This window comes from Triturus cristatus, chromosome 7 (assembly GCF_964204655.1).
Source record: "Triturus cristatus chromosome 7, aTriCri1.1, whole genome shotgun sequence".
Lineage (NCBI taxonomy): Eukaryota > Metazoa > Chordata > Amphibia > Caudata > Salamandridae > Triturus > Triturus cristatus.
In genome coordinates, this window is record NC_140590.1 from 1855149411 (window position 1) to 1855169713 (window position 20303).

Below are 20303 nucleotides of genomic sequence, written 5' to 3' on the forward strand. Positions count from 1 at the left end.
CGCATCCTACCCCACCCTCTGGGGTGTGGCGCTCAACCTACAAGTATCAGCTATCCTTCAAGGAAGCTTTGGACCTACCGCCTCATCCCAATCAGCGCAAAAAGGCAAACAAGCCTACAAGCCCTTTGCCCTTTTGTTTCTTCCACCTCGCCATTCTCCGCAGCCTTCACATTTCCCACCTACCTCCCCGGCGACCCCCATCCTTACACACCTCAGGAATTTCCTCATTCACAGGCACAGGCGGGGGGATACCTACGATACACCTCCAAAGGGGGGTCCTTGGGGCTCCTACAATGGTGACCCACCAGAGAACAGTGATCCAGATTTGTACCCTGCATGTCCTTCTATCCCAGATGATTCCACCTCATACCAAGCTGATTGGTAGGGCTGCCTCCTACCATAAGGTAGATCTTCATACTGAGCCGTTGAAACCCTTTCCTCCTCTCACCGCTCAACCCAGTACCTCCCCATGCTCAGGGGCATCGTTCATCACACCCCTGATATTTTTTAGGACCATGTCCACACCAGGTCATTGCACCCTGGGTGGACAAGAAATATAAGGCATCCCATACCAATCCATTGTACATACGGGGGCAACTCCCGCCCAACTCCCTGGTTGTTACTACTGCCGGTAAAAAGGGCTAACTCCCAAACTACTGGTGATGCTCTCCCACCAGACAAGGAGAGTAATTGCATCGAGGCAGGGAAAAAAGGGGGGCTGCACAGTCGGCTACCCACTGGCAGATTGCCAATTCTGTCGGCTTCCTCTCTAAGTATGACTGTGCCCACTGGGATGGGATGGAGGAGCTCATCCAACATCTTCCAGAGGAGCACAGGAAACGAGGTTACGAGATCTTTGCTGAGGGGAAGCAGATCGCTAATCAAAACGCTGTCAAAACGCCATGAATGATCGTTTATGTACAGGAAGGTGTCCCTTCCTGCACATAAACAATCATTTTAAAAATGACGAGTTGCAACTTCTATGTGTGCTGCACAAGCAGCACACATAGAAGTTACAAATCGCCATTACTGATTGTTTATGTGCAGGAAGGCACACCTTCCTGCACATAAACATTATGTTTGGGGCATGTGTGCTGTAGATACACATGCTTTGCATACTCCTGCCATCTAGTGTTGGGTCTGGAATGTTTGCAAGTTGTTTTTCTTCGAAGAAGTATTTCCTAGTAACGATGTAAGGTGACTCCTCCTTTCGGTGATAGTGCGCATGGGCATCGACTCCATTGTTAGATTGTTTTCTTTCCGCCATCGGGTTTGGAGGTGTATTGCTGCGCTCCGGATCGAAACCGTCCTTCGGGTTCCGCTCAGTGTGCAATCCACTGTACCCTCAACGGTATTGTTATTGTATACGTTTCTCTCTCTCCACGTATCCATTCGATCGGGAAAGGCTCTCATCTTCTTTCAAAAACATTGTGGGCTGCCTTCAGGACTTGCTGCGTCGATCCAGCCTTCTTCCGATGGAACGGACCCCGTTTCAATTTTGTCCTCGGTGCCGCTCCAAGTTCCCTCATACCGATCTACACCAAGTCTGCAACTTGTGCCTCACTGGAGTACAAGGAAGAAAATTGCAAGGCCTGTCAGCCGTTCCGATCGAGAAAGACGCTTCGAGATCGTCGGGTTCAACGATGAGAAATGAGGCACCAAAGCACTCAACATACTCCGGATATCTTCGTAGAAGAATCCGAACCGACAGCTGTGGAAGAAGAGAAGGCCTTCTCGGTCGCAGAATCTAGAGATCCAATTGCAGTCCAAAGACATTCCAGCAGGACAGGGTGCTGTAAATACTAAAACCCCCATAATCCATAAACTATCTACCACTAAACATAAGGCTTCAGCACCACCTTTGCCTTCGGGCCTTGGTCTGCACAGAGACAATGTTTCCGACGCCCCGCCCTCGCGCCCAGCACTGAAACAAATGGTCAAGCCTGGCTTGGGATCGAGTCGAGACAGATCATCTCCGGATCCGAAACATTCCGCTTCAAAAGACAAGTCTGGTTCGGAGCCGAAATTTTCTGCTTCAAAGGACAAGTCCGGTTTGGCGCTGAAAACTTCGGCACTGTGAGAAAGTGGCTCTATATATACTGTTCCCAAATAGGTACAGTGTGTATAGAGTCCACAGTCCCCAGAGGTTTGGCAGAGGCTAAAGTTAGATATAACCTTACTCTCTAAAGTGGTAGCTTGGTCGAGTAGTAAGGCAGTATCAGAAGACAGTGTAAAGCATTTGTTGTACATACTCAGTCAGCAAATGGTCTCACACACTCAAGAACTGAACTCTAGGCCAATGGTTTGTATAAAAATATAGAGTTGTTTTATTTTAGAACCAACAATAGGTATTAAAATATACATTCTCAGAATGAGATGCTTTAGTTAAATACTTTGCAATATGCAATTGACTTTTGTGGGTAATAGTTACAGTTTGTTGCAATAGGCAACACAATTTCAAACACAATAATACATTGAGCTCAATGGGAATTGTAAGTTATAGGCAATTGATTACTTTCAGGATTACTTTTCTAACTCCAGGACTGGATCCTAGATTCAGTCCTGGGACAGTTCTTGGAAAGAAGTGAGTAAATACGTTTTAGTTACTGTTGTGATTTTTAAGCAATATTTTGCTATTTTAAAAGTTGACACTTAGAAACTTTACCAAGGTTATCCTATGGAAGGAAATTCACTTAGCAGGTAAGTGGGGTTATGGTTACTTTTTCTAGGTCAGTGTTGGATCCTGCATCCGGCACTAGTGTACCACCTGTAAGCAGTTGAGAAACTGCGTTTAAGTTATACAGGCGATTTTTAATGAATATTTATAAGTTTGCAAAATCGACACTTAAAAGAAATTTCACAGAAAAACAGTCAATGGTTTTCTATGGAAGAAAATTCAAATTACGGGTAAAGTATGTTCTCGTTACTTTTGTAATCCAGTGCTGGGCTCCTAGGCTCAGTACTGGGACATCTATCTAAAACAGGTAAGTAATTACGTTTTCATAGCTGGTACGATTTTTAAGAATATTTGTAGTTTGCAAAAATCGACACTAGAAGAAATTTCACAGCAAAACAGTCAATGGTTTCCTATGGAAGAAAATTCAAGTTACTGGTAAGTACGGTTAAAATTACTTTTCAGGCTCAGTACTGCGCTACAAGATGCAGCACTGAGGTCTCTCCTGATAACAAGTGAGTAAAACGGAATTCGTTGTTCGGCTGATTTTAGATGAATATTTTAAAGTTCCAAAACTCCACACTTAGAAGAACATCCTAGTGAAACCAGTCAATATTAGCCTTTGGAAGGAAAGTGGGTTATCGGCTTTTAGATAAGTACTCGACTGGCAGAGTTAAGGTTCTGGGCATAGACTCAGGGGTCTCCCAGGGTCAGGTAGGTACAGTTGGTACACCCTCAGCGGCACAGGGGCAGCCGGGTGCAGAGGTAGTTAGGCCCAATGTTATCCAATGAGAGGCAGGGGGCCTTCGGTTGGGGCTGCGCTGCTGGCGAGCAGGCCACGTGGCTGTGGGAGCTGGGCTCCTGGTCACTTGCTCAGGGCAAATGGGGAAGTAGATTAGGACATAGGTTGCACTGCCAGGGGCACTCGGGCGGCTGGGTGCAGGGTGCTTTTGAGCCGTCTGGCGCTCAATGTTATTCAATGGAGATCTTGGGAAGTGAACAAAGGCTGCAGGCTCAGGGACGGAGGATCTTCAGGAGCGACCAACACTTCGAGAGGTAAGTTGGGATCTTGGAGGATAGGTAGGCACCCAGGAGTTCGGCACAGGGGGCCGTGGGGCGCCGGGTGCAGGGGTGTCTTTTGACGTCGGAAAATCTTACCCCCTACTGGTCGCGGTTGGAAGGGTCCCTGGTTCTGAGGCTGCAGGCATCGTCTGGGATGTCGAGGAGGGTCCTTGGGCACTGGATTCCAGGTCAGAATCGCCGGGGGGACGTGCTCAGGGTCTTTGTCCACTTGGGCTCAGGCTCGGCGGGTGCAGAGTGTGCTGGTTTCGCGGTTCCTGGCTGGCACCAGGGGTTTTGCTGTTTGAGCAGAACCACTGCTCATGGGAGTCCCAGTCTTGGTAGAGTCTCAAGGTGGTCAGGTCCTCCGGGGTTTTTGAGGTTGCTGACCACTGAAGGCGCCGGAGTTCCACAGGAGCAGGTTCAATGATCAACAGGCCGGTAAGGCTGGGGCCAAGTCAGTTGGTGTCGTCCTCTTGTTAGCAGCTGCGCGGCGGGTCTTCTGGTTTCTTGATCTTCTTGCTTGTTTTCGAATCAGGATCTGAGGAACGAAGGTTCAGGGTGCCCCTAAATACTAAATTTAGGGGCGTTACAGGTAGGGTGAGGGCAGGGAGCAATGGGTCCCTGTCCTGGGGTGAATACACCTCCTATCCTGCTCCTCTCCGGTGGGAGGGGGGCAGGAGCCTAGCTGTGACTGGGCAGGGCTCCCCATCCTCAAGATGGCCGGAGCTCGGAGTTGTGCTTCACCTCGCTTCTCCCACCTGAGGGGTGGAGTTGGCATAGGCTGGCACACGCCCTTTCCTCACGTAGGGTTTCCCGCCAGTCTTCCTGCCAGAGTGGAGGTCAGAACCGGTGGGGGCCAGTTGCTGAGTACAGCAAGTGGCCTGGAGAAGCTCACAAAGGCCAGCATGCCTTTGAAGCTTCCCCCTGCCCATCCTGGGGGAGGAGACCTAGCACCTTGGCCAGGATGTGCATTATTGCAGGGCCAGGAGAGCGGGGGCTCTTCACTCAGGGGTACAGCAACATGTCTGCTGTGTGGCAGCCTCTCAGACAAGACGTGGATTGTAGGTTAGGTTTCAGGGGGCATCTCTAAGATGCCCTCTGTAGTGCTTTTTACATTAAATCCCATGGCATCAGTGTGGGCTTAATGTGCTGAGAAGTTTGATATCAAACTTGTCAGTCTTCAGTGCAGCCATTATGGTGCTGTGGAGTTCGTAATGATATCCTCCCAGCAGTATATACTCTTAATGGCATCACTGCACTTACAGTGCACAGGTATGGCCCTGGGTACTGTAGGGGCACAGGGCTCATGCACCTGTGTCCTCACCACTGGCATAGGGCACCCAGCTAGAGGGGTGGCTGATGTATGCCAGGGCAGTGTGTTTGTGGGCATGGCACACAGGGATGTGTGCCATGTCGACTCTGTGTTTAGTTCTGTACCAGGACACTCAGCCTGCAAGGGCAGTGTGTGTGTGTTAGGGTACAGGGCCTCTAAGGGTGGCACAATGAGTGCTGCAGCCCTTAGAGGCCTTCCCTGGTCACAGGGCCCTGGGTACCTAGGGTACCATTTACCAGGGGCTGACATGTGGCCAGGGATTGCCAATTTGGGTTTTGTGTTTTAGGGAAGGAACATAGGCCCTGGGCACCTGATTGGCAGGAGTCCAGTGCACACTCAGTCAAAGTACATTCAACAATTCAGCAAAAAGTGGGGGCATACCATGCAAGAAAGATGGCACTTTCATACATCATGCACAGAACAATTCGCAGGAAACCAGGACCTCAGTGAATTGCGGTGTACCAAAAACTCCCCTCAGTACCCAGAACCCCTATCCAACTAGCATCAGTGTCTCATTTGTTCTCCGTATCATCTCGAAGCTACCAATGGTTAGACAACCCAGAACAAGCGACTTAGAGTACTCTCAGGAATGGTGGGAATCAGAAACACCTTTTTGTTATTATTCTCATAACAGTCCACAACAAGAGTAATCAGAGACACGGTAAAGTTCAAAATGTTTATTTTTAACTACGTGCTCTAAGGTGCAGTACTTTGGCTAACATAAGCAGACAAATGATTAAAAACAAAACTATCAGCATTGTTACAATAACATAGAAAATGAAAGGAGAAATCATATTACAAATAATAGTGGAAAACAACCACCCTCCCTTCACTAGTAAACTAATGTTATGAAACTAATAGAAGGTCTCTAGGCTTGAATGGGGAAACCCATACCGTAAATATCAGCTTAGGTGAATCACATCACAGGATCAGCTTTGCTCTCTGTGTCTGGAAAGTTTTTCTCCAAGTGTCTGTATCATGCATGCAAATGCAATATTAAAGGCACCCGAGTTTCAGATAATTTCAGCTGTGTGTGTGTTATGGCTAGAGCGTGGGCCGACCAACCTGAATTCAAAAGCATGTGATGAAAAAGCAAGCAAGCAGTTTTTCTTGTAATAACAGCTACCTGCAGTTTCGTGTGCAAAAGCAGCAAAGTGGCAAGATGGCGTTGTATATCTAAAGCGCTTATGCTAACATAGCAATGTGTGCACATAGAACCCCGTCTCCACTACAATTTGCCTACGCTTTTCCGCCTCTCTCCCTCCTTACATTTCTGGTTTGGAAGCTCAGGCAAACATTCCTCACACTGATTTTAGTGGCTCCCACATGGGCCCGTCAACCGTGGTTCACCACACTCTTGGAACTATCAGTGGTTCCACATCAAAAGCTGCATCCCAATTCCATACTTTTCACTCAGAACCATGGAGAGATCAGACACCCAAACCCGAAGGTGCTCAATCTAGCGATTTAGTCATAGAGTTTGGATACTTAGATTTGCCACCAGATAGTATGACTATTCTTAAGGAAGCAAGAAAGCCTACCACCAGAGCTTGTTATGTGGCAAAATGGAAAAGATTTGTTGTATATTGTAACAAATATTGATCCACTAGATGCCTCTAGCCAAAATATTATTTGTTACCTTTTGCATCTGCAGCGAGCCAGTCTGGCTTACACATTCATTCAAATGCACCTTGTGGCAGTAGCCGCATATTTGCCAAACAGACAACATTTATCTTTGTTTAAGGTTCCAATAATTAAGGCATTTAGGGAGGTCCTTAAAAGAGTAATACCACCCGGGGTACCTCCTGCACCAGTTTGGAATCTCAACATTGTGCTTACTAGGCTCATGGTTCCACCTTTTGAGCCATTACCCAATAGTCTGTTACAGTTTCTTTCATGGAAGGTTGCCTTCCTCATTTCATTCACTTCATTAAGGAGAGTTGGTGAGATACAAGCATTAACCTTAACAGAACCCTTCTTTCAGCTTCATAAGGATAGAATAGTTCTTCGCACCAACCCAGAATCCCTTCCAAAAGTGGTTTCAGCTTTTCATATTAACCAATCAGTTGAGTTACCTGTGTTCTTCTGCAAACCTGATTCAGTAGCAGAAAGAGCTCTTCACACAGTTGATGTCAAAAGAGCGTTGTTATACTATATTGAAAGGACAAAAGGTTTTTCGTGAAACAAAACTGTTAGTTGCATTTTCTACATCTCACAAAGGCAGCCCTATCTCTAAATCTGGTATTTCAAGGTGGATTGTTAAATGCATTTAAACTTGCTGTGCTAAAGCTAAACAAACGTTATCTATACCTCCTAGAGCACATTCCATAGGTAAAATAGGAGTGTCTGGGGCCTTTTTAGGTAACTTCCCTATAGCTGACATTTGTAAAGCAGCAACATGGTCCACACCACACACATTCACCAAACACTATTGTGTGGATATTTACAACAAAATGGTCGCACACTGCTGACCTACCTGCGTGTTACCCCAAAGAACTGTGGTCCCTGTAGTTAGCGTCGGCGGATACACCTATGCTCGTGTCGTGATTGCAAGTGTGAATAGCGTTAGCCATCCCTGGACACGTGTTTCGAGGTAGTTGCCTCTCGTCAGCAGGGAGTAGGAAAGAGTGTAGGGTTGCAATGTAAGCTGCTAAAATCATTATCAGGTCTAGTACCTCTCGTAGCAACGCAGGTGCGTAACCTGAGTCCGTCGACTCCCCGGCTCAGAGAGCCACTAAATAGTTACAACAAAATGGTCGCACACTGCTGACCTACCTGCGTGTTACCCCAAAGAACTGTGGTCCCTGTAGTTAGCGTCGGCGGATACACCTATGCTCGTGTCGTGATTGCAAGTGTGAATAGCGTTAGCCATCCCTGGACACGTGTTTCGAGGTAGTTGCCTCTCGTCAGCAGGGAGTAGGAAAGAGTGTAGGGTTGCAATGTAAGCTGCTAAAATCATTATCAGGTCTAGTACCTCTCGTAGCAACGCAGGTGCGTAACCTGAGTCCGTCGACTCCCCGGCTCAGAGAGCCACTAAATAGTTACAACAAAATGGTCGCACACTGCTGACCTACCTGCGTGTTACCCCAAAGAACTGTGGTCCCTGTAGTTAGCGTCGGCGGATACACCTATGCTCGTGTCGTGATTGCAAGTGTGAATAGCGTTAGCCATCCCTGGACACGTGTTTCGAGGTAGTTGCCTCTCGTCAGCAGGGAGTAGGAAAGAGTGTAGGGTTGCAATGTAAGCTGCTAAAATCATTATCAGGTCTAGTACCTCTCGTAGCAACGCAGGTGCGTAACCTGAGTCCGTCGACTCCCCGGCTCAGAGAGCCACTAAATAGTTACAACAAAATGGTCGCACACTGCTGACCTACCTGCGTGTTACCCCAAAGAACTGTGGTCCCTGTAGTTAGCGTCGGCGGATACACCTATGCTCGTGTCGTGATTGCAAGTGTGAATAGCGTTAGCCATCCCTGGACACGTGTTTCGAGGTAGTTGCCTCTCGTCAGCAGGGAGTAGGAAAGAGTGTAGGGTTGCAATGTAAGCTGCTAAAATCATTATCAGGTCTAGTACCTCTCGTAGCAACGCAGGTGCGTAACCTGAGTCCGTCGACTCCCCGGCTCAGAGAGCCACTAAATAGTTACAACAAAATGGTCGCACACTGCTGACCTACCTGCGTGTTACCCCAAAGAACTGTGGTCCCTGTAGTTAGCGTCGGCGGATACACCTATGCTCGTGTCGTGATTGCAAGTGTGAATAGCGTTAGCCATCCCTGGACACGTGTTTCGAGGTAGTTGCCTCTCGTCAGCAGGGAGTAGGAAAGAGTGTAGGGTTGCAATGTAAGCTGCTAAAATCATTATCAGGTCTAGTACCTCTCGTAGCAACGCAGGTGCGTAACCTGAGTCCGTCGACTCCCCGGCTCAGAGAGCCACTAAATAGTTACAACAAAATGGTCACACACTGCTGACCTACCTGCGTGTTACCCCAAAGAACTGTGGTCCCTGTTGTTAGCGTCGGCGGATACACCTATGCTCGTGTCGTGATTGCAAGTGTGAATAGCGTTAGCCATCCCTGGACACGTGTTTCGAGGTAGTTGCCTCTCGTCAGCAGGGAGTAGGAAAGAGTGTAGGGTTGCAATGTAAGCTGCTAAAATCATTATCAGGTCTAGTACCTCTCGTAGCAACGCAGGTGCGTAACCTGAGTCCGTCGACTCCCCGGCTCAGAGAGCCACTAAATAGTTACAACAAAATGGTCGCACACTGCTGACCTACCTGCGTGTTACCCCAAAGAACTGTGGTCCCTGTAGTTAGCGTCGGCGGATACACCTATGCTCGTGTCGTGATTGCAAGTGTGAATAGCGTTAGCCATCCCTGGACACGTGTTTCGAGGTAGTTGCCTCTCGTCAGCAGGGAGTAGGAAAGAGTGTAGGGTTGCAATGTAAGCTGCTAAAATCATTATCAGGTCTAGTACCTCTCGTAGCAACGCAGGTGCGTAACCTGAGTCCGTCGACTCCCCGGCTCAGAGAGCCACTAAATAGTTACAACAAAATGGTCGCACACTGCTGACCTACCTGCGTGTTACCCCAAAGAACTGTGGTCCCTGTAGTTAGCGTCGGCGGATACACCTATGCTCGTGTCGTGATTGCAAGTGTGAATAGCGTTAGCCATCCCTGGACACGTGTTTCGAGGTAGTTGCCTCTCGTCAGCAGGGAGTAGGAAAGAGTGTAGGGTTGCAATGTAAGCTGCTAAAATCATTATCAGGTCTAGTACCTCTCGTAGCAACGCAGGTGCGTAACCTGAGTCCGTCGACTCCCCGGCTCAGAGAGCCACTAAATAGTTACAACAAAATGGTCGCACACTGCTGACCTACCTGCGTGTTACCCCAAAGAACTGTGGTCCCTGTAGTTAGCGTCGGCGGATACACCTATGCTCGTGTCGTGATTGCAAGTGTGAATAGCGTTAGCCATCCCTGGACACGTGTTTCGAGGTAGTTGCCTCTCGTCAGCAGGGAGTAGGAAAGAGTGTAGGGTTGCAATGTAAGCTGCTAAAATCATTATCAGGTCTAGTACCTCTCGTAGCAACGCAGGTGCGTAACCTGAGTCCGTCGACTCCCCGGCTCAGAGAGCCACTAAATAGTTACAACAAAATGGTCGCACACTGCTGACCTACCTGCGTGTTACCCCAAAGAACTGTGGTCCCTGTAGTTAGCGTCGGCGGATACACCTATGCTCGTGTCGTGATTGCAAGTGTGAATAGCGTTAGCCATCCCTGGACACGTGTTTCGAGGTAGTTGCCTCTCGTCAGCAGGGAGTAGGAAAGAGTGTAGGGTTGCAATGTAAGCTGCTAAAATCATTATCAGGTCTAGTACCTCTCGTAGCAACGCAGGTGCGTAACCTGAGTCCGTCGACTCCCCGGCTCAGAGAGCCACTAAATAGTTACAACAAAATGGTCGCACACTGCTGACCTACCTGCGTGTTACCCCAAAGAACTGTGGTCCCTGTAGTTAGCGTCGGCGGATACACCTATGCTCGTGTCGTGATTGCAAGTGTGAATAGCGTTAGCCATCCCTGGACACGTGTGGAGTCGACGGACTCTGGTTACGCACCTGCGCGCTACGAGAGGTACTAGACCTGATAACGATTTTAGCAGCTTACACAGCAACCCCACACTCATTTTCCTACTCCCTGCTGACGAGAGGCAACTACCTCGAAACACGTGTCCAGGGATGGCACACGCCACGCATACTTGCATTCACACTCGAGCATAGGTGTATCCGCCGACGCTGACCTTCAGGGACCATTTTCATTGGGGGAACACGACTGGTAGGTGTAGCAGTGTGCGACCAATTGGGTTTAACTATTGTGTGGATATGTTAGCACGTGAACAAGCTAAAGTAGGGCAGGCAGTGCTAAAAACACTTTTTCAAACAACTGCAACACCTACCGGTTAGCCACCGCTTTGGGAGAATACTGCTATACAGTCTATGCAAAGCATGTGTATCTACAGCACACATGCCTCGAACGGATTATGTTACTTACCCAGTAAACATCTGTTCTTGGCATGTAGAGCTGTAGATTCACATGCGCCCTCCCACCTCCCCGGGCTCCTGTAGTTGTTGTAGTTCTCATTATTTACATTGCATACACATGGACATATCTGCACTACATTCACCTTCTCCATTCTCACCCTCTTGCGGGAAAACAATCTAACAATGGAGTCGATGCCCCTGCACACTCTCACCAAAAGGAGGAGTCACCTACCTCATGACTGAAGAGACTTCTTCGAAGAAAAACAACTTGCAAACATTCGGCCCCAACACGTGATGGCAGGAGTATGCAAAGCATGTGAATCTACAGCTCTACATGCCAAGAACAGATGCTTACTGGGTAAATAACATTATCCTTTCTACAACCCAGGCACCCTTGCACTATGGTGCAAGGGTGCCTGTGATGACGCTAGGCAGCTGAAATTAGCTCCAGCGCAGGGGGAAACGCAGGGCTGCACCGTATTGTTGTAAATATGGTGCAGCCCTGCATTTCATACGTGGCGGAACGTGGGGTTAGGCTTCTTGGGTTAACGCCGCGCTCTGCCACTTTAGTTGTAAATATGCCCCTAAAAGTCTTCATTTGTTGTGTTCCTTTCACCATCCCTCCCCTCCACCCACTGGTTCAATTAGCAGTGATTGTGTTCCTTTCTTCACATCTCTTTTATTTGCTCTTTTACCTCACTATCCAAATTGTGATTTTTCCATTCCGCAGATAAAAATCTGGTTCCAAAACCGACGAGCAAAACAGAAGAGAACGAGCAAGGGCCCGTCGCAGCCTCAGACCCCTCAGAGCCAGCAGGCCAGTTCCACCACGCCTACTTCACCAACGGTTGACTCCAGCAGGGAGGGCATGGCTGGCGTCTACGGCAGCCATTTTGTGCCCTGATCGCCTCTACCATGCTGGATGCGTGCTGATGAGCATCGGTCAACACATGTGCCCAAGAAATCCTGAGTTCGCATTTACTTGGCAGATGATCGTTCAATGCAGCTACCTCAAATGCAACCTACTTGAATGACAATCACTTGCGTCAGCTGGTCTTTTGGCCAGTGATGTCACTTTCCACCAGAATGATGTCACTTCCTGTACGGCTGCAGAAAGACCATTTTTCTTTATTAACAAATATTAGATAACCGAGTTTATGACAAATGCAACACAACTGTTCTAATTATTTTTGCTGTGTTTTTAAGACGTGGAAAACTATATTTTAGAAATGTGTGAAGGAGGTTTATTTTTGTACTTTTAAAGATGGGACAGATGAGATTTCGTAATCTATGTGAAATAGGAGACGATAGAATCACAAATGTTTTTGCAAGAAATTGCCATTTATTTCTGAAGGGAAAGAAAAGGTACAGCGGAAATGCAAAGCAGACATCAGCTGAGATTAAAAGTGGCTAATATTTGAGGGAACAATGTAAAAAAGAATATTAGAAAAGCTAGAAATGCAAAGAGAGAACTGGGAAAACAATCTGAATCTGATTCACCAGGACTTGATGGGTCAGCCCTCTTCTCGCTTCCTGTTGTATCCATTTGGTGAGTGAGTTTTTTATGAAACGTTTGACGACCACGAGGAAATATCGTTGGTCAGGGTTGGGGACAAGTCCACTCCGGGTTCAGGGTTTGCTGTATGGATTCACAGATACGTCTGTAAGTGAAATATATAATCTCTTCGTTGATCTTTATAAACATAAGCCTTCTGAAATCCAGCTGGGAAAAAAAGACATCTAATGCAGGTTGGTAGCCCCCAAAAGTGGCCTTGTGGCACGATTATTGGTGAGAAGCGAGATGGCACAATCAGGTATAGGGATCATTCGCCTGTAACCAGGTGCAGTTTAAGTCATCAGTCTGCTCCGCGTAAAGGTTTTTTTTTCAAACTGTGAGAGGTAAAAGATGAATCCATGGCAACTGTTTCATTTCTGTCATCCTCTGGGATGTGAAGGCATGGCTGTTTTATTGTTTTATTTTTGTGTGGCCAGGCGTTTCATTGTATTTTGCTTTTGAAACAGGCAGTTAGTGTGCATTAGAAGCAACACCTTCCTGGCATACTTAAGCCTCTCTCTTTGAATTTGGTGTCACCTTTCCTTGCTTTGGTTGTCAGCACCCCCTTCTGTTGGATGTCACAAAGGTACTTATCTCTGTGGTTTAAGAGTAGCCTCGTCCATGTTGAAGTGTTTACCTATTGACAATGTCATAAACAAAACAGAAAATCCCAGACAGATATAAAAAAAAAAGTGAATCCCAGACACACAAAAAATACTTCAAAGTATAAAAGCAGAACAAAAAAGTTCCTAAATATTATTTATCATTTTTCAAAGTAACCTCTTAAAAACCTGTATTATGGAAGGTGATTATCAAATAATCATTCTCAGAAGTGGCGGAAAGTGAAACGAGTGTGTGTTAAAAGCAAGGGCCAAGATAGTGAACGCCCTCCCTCCAGTGTGGCGGTCTACACTCCCAATCAAGCCATCACGGAGCAAAAACTCACCACCCCTGCGCTGTAGTTTCCGAATGAACATGACAGTGACCGCCCTCCCTCCAGTGTGGCGGTCTACACTCCCAATCAAGCCATCACGGAGCAAAAACTCACCACCCCTGCGCTGTAGTTTCCGAATGAACATGACAGTGACCGCCCTCCCTCCAGTGTGGCGGTCTACACTCCCAATCAAGCCATCACGGAGCAAAAACTCACCACCCCTGCGCTGTAGTTTCCGAATGAACACGACAGTGACCAAAAGAGACCTCTTTGGCCGCTTCACAAAAGCGAGTGCATCGGATGGAGGAGCATACTTCAAAGAGGCTGTGGAGAGATGGCTACCCCTGCACAGAGAGTTAGCGGCATCAGGATGTTACATCCTTGCGATGCAGACCTTTGCGGCCTTTGAGGCAACATCACAGAGAAGTGGTAGTGACACAGTTCAGGGCAACACTACTTTACATGCTGTGAAGGAAAACACAGTGCTGTTCGAAGCCCAGCCAGGTAGAGGCAGAATCCCACCTTGCAAGTGAATCTACAATATTTACAGGCTGCAGCTTAGAAGAAGAATTTTGCTGCCTGTTTGTACTCCTTTACTTCTCGCTTTATTACTGAATACTAATGTCATGAGGACAATGCTAGAGTTAGGTTAATATATTTTAGAGAGCTCTACAGAAGTTAGTGTCAAAGATAGTCAAGAATTTAAAAATCAAGATTTGTATCTTAATGTCAGACTTGGGAACTGAGTGTCAATAATTCTGCCCTCACCAAAGCTGTGGGAAATAACACCACAAACTATTCAGGGGAGACCAAAAAAATCCCCAAGAGCTTTGTGGAAAACCAAAAAGAAACCTGAATCATTGCTGCATGAACGCAGACACAATGGGTCAGCAAGATAAAGGCTTGCCTCTGAGATCTACTGGTAACAAGGCGATATTTAAAGAAATCTAAGCCGCTATCAGTCCTTCTGAGCTCGTTCAATTGAATAACTGCAATACTGAGTAACATTAAAGTGGGCAGTGGTAATCCCTGGCACAGCACCTAGAAGCAGTGTGGTATTAGGCACTATTTAAAACAAGTTCATCTTATATGAAAGCCTTACAGATATTAAATTTAAATAACTATGGGTAAAACGAAGTAACGTAGCAGCAGAAATTTTGTTTTTGAGTGTTCATAGTGTACTTAATTATCGTTTATATTTTTATTGTTTGACGTGATCAGCTATACAGCTTGGATTTGTTTGACAAAGTGAACTTTTATCGCTTCGAGGAGTACAGAGTAGTGCGAATAAGGCACTCCGGTTGGAGTCCGGACATGGGGGCTTGGGTTGTTGCTAGGGTCAGTGTAAACACCCACCACAGGGGAATTCTGCCCCATTGACAAAATTTCACATCAAATGCTAATCCGGAAAATAGGAGTCTATTGGGTGATAACAAAAGGCTATGAAATTAAACTGAAAAGAAATTGAGTCCGGAAACCCGAAGTAACGCTGATGCGCACAGATGTGGCCTTCTATTAGTGAAAGAATTATAAAAATGAACAAATATATTTACATGTAAAATTTAAATCAATGATTGAAAGAACTTGTCTTGTTCAAAAAGTGATTTAAAACAACATGAACTGTGTATGGTAACACTTTAAGAGATATGTACAAGTTTCCCAAGACGTGTTGCGCTCCCTCATCTTTGTGCGTGGGACGATGCTTTTGAAGGAAGCCACAACTCTAGTCATTTCAGAAGCTCCACTTAGAGTATCGTGGACTGTAAATGAAGAATGAGTCCAGCGCACACTAGTGAGGAGAGAAAGCTTCTCTCCCTTGACAAACTGAGGGTAAACTTTAATATTATTTACATACCAGTGGAGGGTCCAAGGAGCCGGGATGGCGAGAAGATTCTTAGAAACAATATAAAGCCAATAGACGGAGAGGCTCAAAGACCTCAGCAAGAAGGACCGCTTTCCACCAGCACTAGGTATGAGGAAGCACAAGTAAAACAATGTGATGCAATTATTTCCATGTGTTAAGAACACTACAAATCCCAAGTGAAACCTTGGAGCCTCAAAGAATGTGCAATCAGAGACACAGCTCTCCCGCTGTGGAACGGTAGACCTTTACGAGCCCTAAGGCGGACAGTTGTGAGCAGCCTTGTGGTCTTCACCGGGTTGTCGAATGTGCTCAGAGCATACTGGACTGCAAGTCCTGTGTCAAGGACCCAGTGGGATTCCAGGTACCTACTCAGCGACAGCTTGTGTCTGGATCATGATTGATGAAGAAGCCCCATCCAATGAGGAATGAATTATTGATTGGAGAGATTGGGGAGGATGCCTCAGAGAGAGGAGGTCACTGCTCTTGGATATCTCTGCAGAGTCTCTACCGAGAGGACGTTCTAAGACTGGATTGGAAGGGAGACTCCATCCAACCGATGAACTACGCGTCCTCTAGGGGAGGAACTAATTTATGGAAAGGTGCTCAGCAAACGTCATATTTGGCAAATATTCACGTGAATGGGCGCGCCAATACAAAATGAAACGCATACGGAAGTAAAGTTTAAAATTTAAATAGTGCCAAATCCAGTTCGAATGTAAACTGCGATGTTGCTATTTTTAAAATGTAAATTGATTCCCTAAAGCTTTTCGTGTCGTCTTTGGGTGGCTTTTGTGGCCCATCTGCAGGGTGGTGGATTCAAGTGTCAGAAACTAACTAGGAACGGATGATTTCTAGAGGTGATGAGTGTGAAGGGATCATTGGTGCAGTGTGGAGAGGGTGAGGGAAGGTCTCTGTAGAACAGGAGGGACGGCGGATGTAAGGAGACACGAGAACTGAGGGTAAGCTAAAAGAAAGAGAAAGTATATGGAAAATGATGTGAAATCAACGCATGGAGTGAGTCTAGGAATGTTTATGGAATCCTGAACTCCGTACTAGCGTCTATTACAGGTTTTGTACATAAGACATAAAACTGTGAGAGCAGATCTAAAAAGAGTAAAGAAATGTGCTAAATTACGCTTTTGTGGAGTGTTTTTACTCGGGTTTCACACAAAAAAGCCACATAGCCGGCTTCTCTAAAGCAGGGAAGGGAACACCCCCAAAAGTGAAGGGGTTATTCCATGGGGAATAAAGTAAAATTCGGAAATGCACTCCTGTTGAATTTAAGCATGCAGAATTGCACGCCGCTCCAGCTTCGCAAGCAGAAAACCTTATGTATTTGCGATCGCAAGGAAACATGCAGGTGAAATAGATTTCTTTGACTAATCTTTGAATTCTTTAAGATTTCCAAAATCTTAGGAATTAACTTAGCACATTCTAGGCTTTTTCTTTGAAATGGTTTTGTGAATTGGTCTGATGCTCACATGTAGACTGACTCGCTGCTGCTAGGCTCTTGAAACCAGTTCAGCCGCGGTGACTCGTTGTCACTGGCTCCCGCAGTGGCTGACTTTCTCACTTAATAACTCACTGACTCTCACTGACTACGAGACATGACCAAATCGTAATTCACTAAGGGTCAGATGTACCAATATTAAGAGTAGCGATTACCGAATTGCGATTTTCTACGAATCACACACATGGACTTTCTTTCAGCGACTCCTAGTGGGTCGCACAATAACCTAGCTCATGAATATTAATAAGGTAGGTTGCAATTTGCGACCCATTAGGGATGGACGTCTTCACAGGGAAGGTGGCCTGTTCAGGTCAGCAGACCACCATGTCTGTGATTGCGTTTACATTAAGCAGTTTTTTTTAAATGTAACCCGTTTTCCTTAAAGGAAAATGGGATGCATTTAAAAATATTTTTTTTTCTTCTTTTGTTTGTTTAAGAAGACACAGTGGTGCTATGAACCACTGCTTTCTCTTAAACAAACTTTTTTTTTTACATTGACATATGGAAAGAAATCCCAAGGGAACCCCTTACCCAGCTGCGAATGTATTACCACTACACTTCTGTAGTTGGTAAATTAATGTTTTGTGACTGGAATTCGGTGTCAAAACATTAAAACATACCATTCTGATTCAGTGTTTGGAAGGGATGCTCTGTCCAAACACCGAATTGGTATTTGGTCGCAAATCAGGTCCGGTAACATACTACCAAAGCGTAGTTTTTTCAGGTCGCAATGGTACGATTCACAGAACTGCACGTTTGCGACTGCAAAAAAGCTTCATACATGTGGCCCTATGTCACACATTCACTTGCCGAAAGACACACCCAGAATTCACATCTTAGCAAGAACGCCAGCACCTTGACTCGACAGTCTTCCATCTGCCCCACCAGCAACTTTGCAGCCAAGTATGGACCTGAGATACACTGTGGGTGCCACCTCAAAAAAGCATGACCTGGGCTCTGCCTTCTAATATCTTTTGAGGGGACGCACAATTTGCCGGGTACACCGAGGTAACATCACGAGGCAGACCAGAAACTGCAAACAGAGCAGGGTGGCACAGATTTCCCAAGCTATGAGTCCCTTTGTTCCTACAATCCCTTTGAGATTGGCAGTGGTTGAGGTGTGCAAAGGTTTGTGGGGTGCAGATGCTCTTCTCAGGCACTGTTCACACTGCTTACCCTCTACTCACAAATTGTAAACCATAACTGTCCACTTAGGAGAATGAAACAAAGGTGCTCGTGATAATGCAAAGGATGACGATAATCCAGCGGCACCTCTTGCACAGCCCCTCTCTGCGAAGGAACAGCTCCCTTTTACTGAGGTCACGGGGCGTTAAACCGCACGTCCATGCCCTCTGATCTCAGGAAGTTACCACTTGCTGACCTTTTGATTAGCAAATAGGAGCCTTGAATGATGGAGCACTGGTGTCTTTAAGGGGTAGGCAGGGGTCGCAGCTGCTGCCCCTGGCGTGTCCCTAGCACCCTTCGCACTGCCCTTGCTACCCCTCGTATTAGGGATCATGGAGAAAAAGACAGGCACACAAAGTGCACATAGCTCTTAAAGCCACTTGTGCTTTTCACTCCCCCCTCAGGGGCCTAGAGTGGGATAAGGAGCAAACCAACCAATAGGATTCGGTGACTAATGGCGCCACTTGTGTCCCCCTGTATCTTGTAGCCTGAGAGAGTCTGTACTCTCAGCACCTAGACGCCCACTGGCCTTTGTTGCGCTTCATGAATTTTGGTCATATCACACCATTTCACTTGGCTCCTGTGGGTACACGCCTTGCATAGCCGGCCTGTATGGCCTGAACTAATAGTACACCGCCATCTTTGCTCCAAAGACCATGGCACCCTCTTCCGTTTCGTCTTTTTTTTTTGTTTTGAATTCTTTCTATTGAACTTGGTAACAGTCGTGTACATCATACCTTGTCAACACAGTTGCTGACCATAATACATATAGGTAGGGGATAATGAATTACAGTTACAATTGCAGCACATCCCTGAGTTCTTTTCTTCGCATTTTTAATTCCACTACTGGCGGTATGCATATATTTCCCCGGTAGCTATTCCACGCCTTCCATTTCTTATCCCGCTTTTTGGGGCAGCCACATGTTGTGAATACTTCCTTTTCCGCCACCATACACCTGTCAAGTTCCCTCACCCATACCAGAACGGATGGTATGTCTGCAGCCCCCCAATTTCGTGCTATCTCACGCTTAACCAGGGTATATCCTAGTGTTGTCATCTGTTGCTCAGTTTCCGTGAGGTCCGTAGCCGCCCACATATTAAGTAAACCCAGCTGAGGTGTGAGGAGTAACTTTTTCCCCAATGCAGTCTGAATTCTGGTTGTGGCTCCCTCCCATAGCGGCTTCACAGCAGTGCATTCCCAGATCATGTGGAAAAAGGTGGCCGTTTGTTTGCACACCCTAAGACAGAGCGCGTCCGCCCTAGCGCCTATTTTGGCCAGGACGACTCCGTCATATAGGACCTATGTAAGATCCTGAGTTGAATCAGTCGGAAGCGGAGGGTGATAGCCGCTTCTCTAGGGGACATCAATGCCTCCTGCCATTCCTCCTCCTCAATGGGCCCCAAGTCGCTTTGCCACTTGTCTCTAAGTTTCTCAAAAGTATCGGGCAAGTTATTACATAATTTTTTATATGTTAGGGATATGGCCTTCGAGTGCAGTGGCCCATCTAACAACCGGTCCTTTAAGGGTGACGATTCTGGTATGTCTTCGAGGTCTGAGGAAGCCGTCAGGAGGGCGTGTCTGATCTGCAAATAGCAGAACAGTTCCCCTTGTGCCATGTGGCAACTCCCCTTAAGCTCCTCAAAGCTAAGGATGGAACCCTTTTTGATCAAATCCCCCACTACTGAGATTCCGATGGTGTCCCACTTGTCGAACCCCGGTTGGTGACACAGGGTACCCAGTCTCTGGGCTTGCCACAATGGTGTCGCTTTTGTAAGTGTATTTGCCCAACCCAAACGGGAGTTCGCCTGGTGCCAGATATCTATCGTGTGAGAAGTGGGCCCAATAAACCTCTGCTTCTTGACTTTGGAGTACAGTGCACCCAGGTAGCCGGCGCGCCCAGTTTGGTAGCTGTCCAGCACATATGCCGGGTCGTTGGGAGAGTGGTATTTCCAGTGATTCACCACCACCAGTTGCGAAGCCCAGTAATATAGTTTAAGGTCTGGAAGGGCTATGCCACCATCATACCACCCCCTGGTTAACTTTTTCAGTGACACACGTGGGGTCCCACCGTCCCACAGCAGTGTACGGACCTCACTCTCCACCGCTGCGAAGTATGCATCTGGAACACGCTACGGGCAGTTCTGAAGAATATATAAAAA

At 46.8% G+C, this 20303-nt stretch overlaps 1 protein-coding gene across 4 annotated transcripts in view; it reads left to right on the plus strand.

The window, feature by feature from the left end:
- The window catches only part of LOC146813458 (uncharacterized), a 315417-nt gene extending 298837 nt beyond the window's left edge, over positions 1 to 16580 (plus strand). For all 4 annotated transcript variants that reach the window (XM_085620215.1, XM_085620214.1, XM_085620216.1 and 1 more), the window contains exon 15: positions 11826 to 16580. In XM_085620215.1, the coding sequence (XP_085476341.1) occupies positions 11826 to 11999 (174 nt within the window). In that variant the 3' untranslated portion in view covers positions 12000 to 16580. The remainder of the gene's footprint in view (positions 1 to 11825) is intronic.
- Positions 16581 to 20303: the final 3723 nt, after the last annotated feature.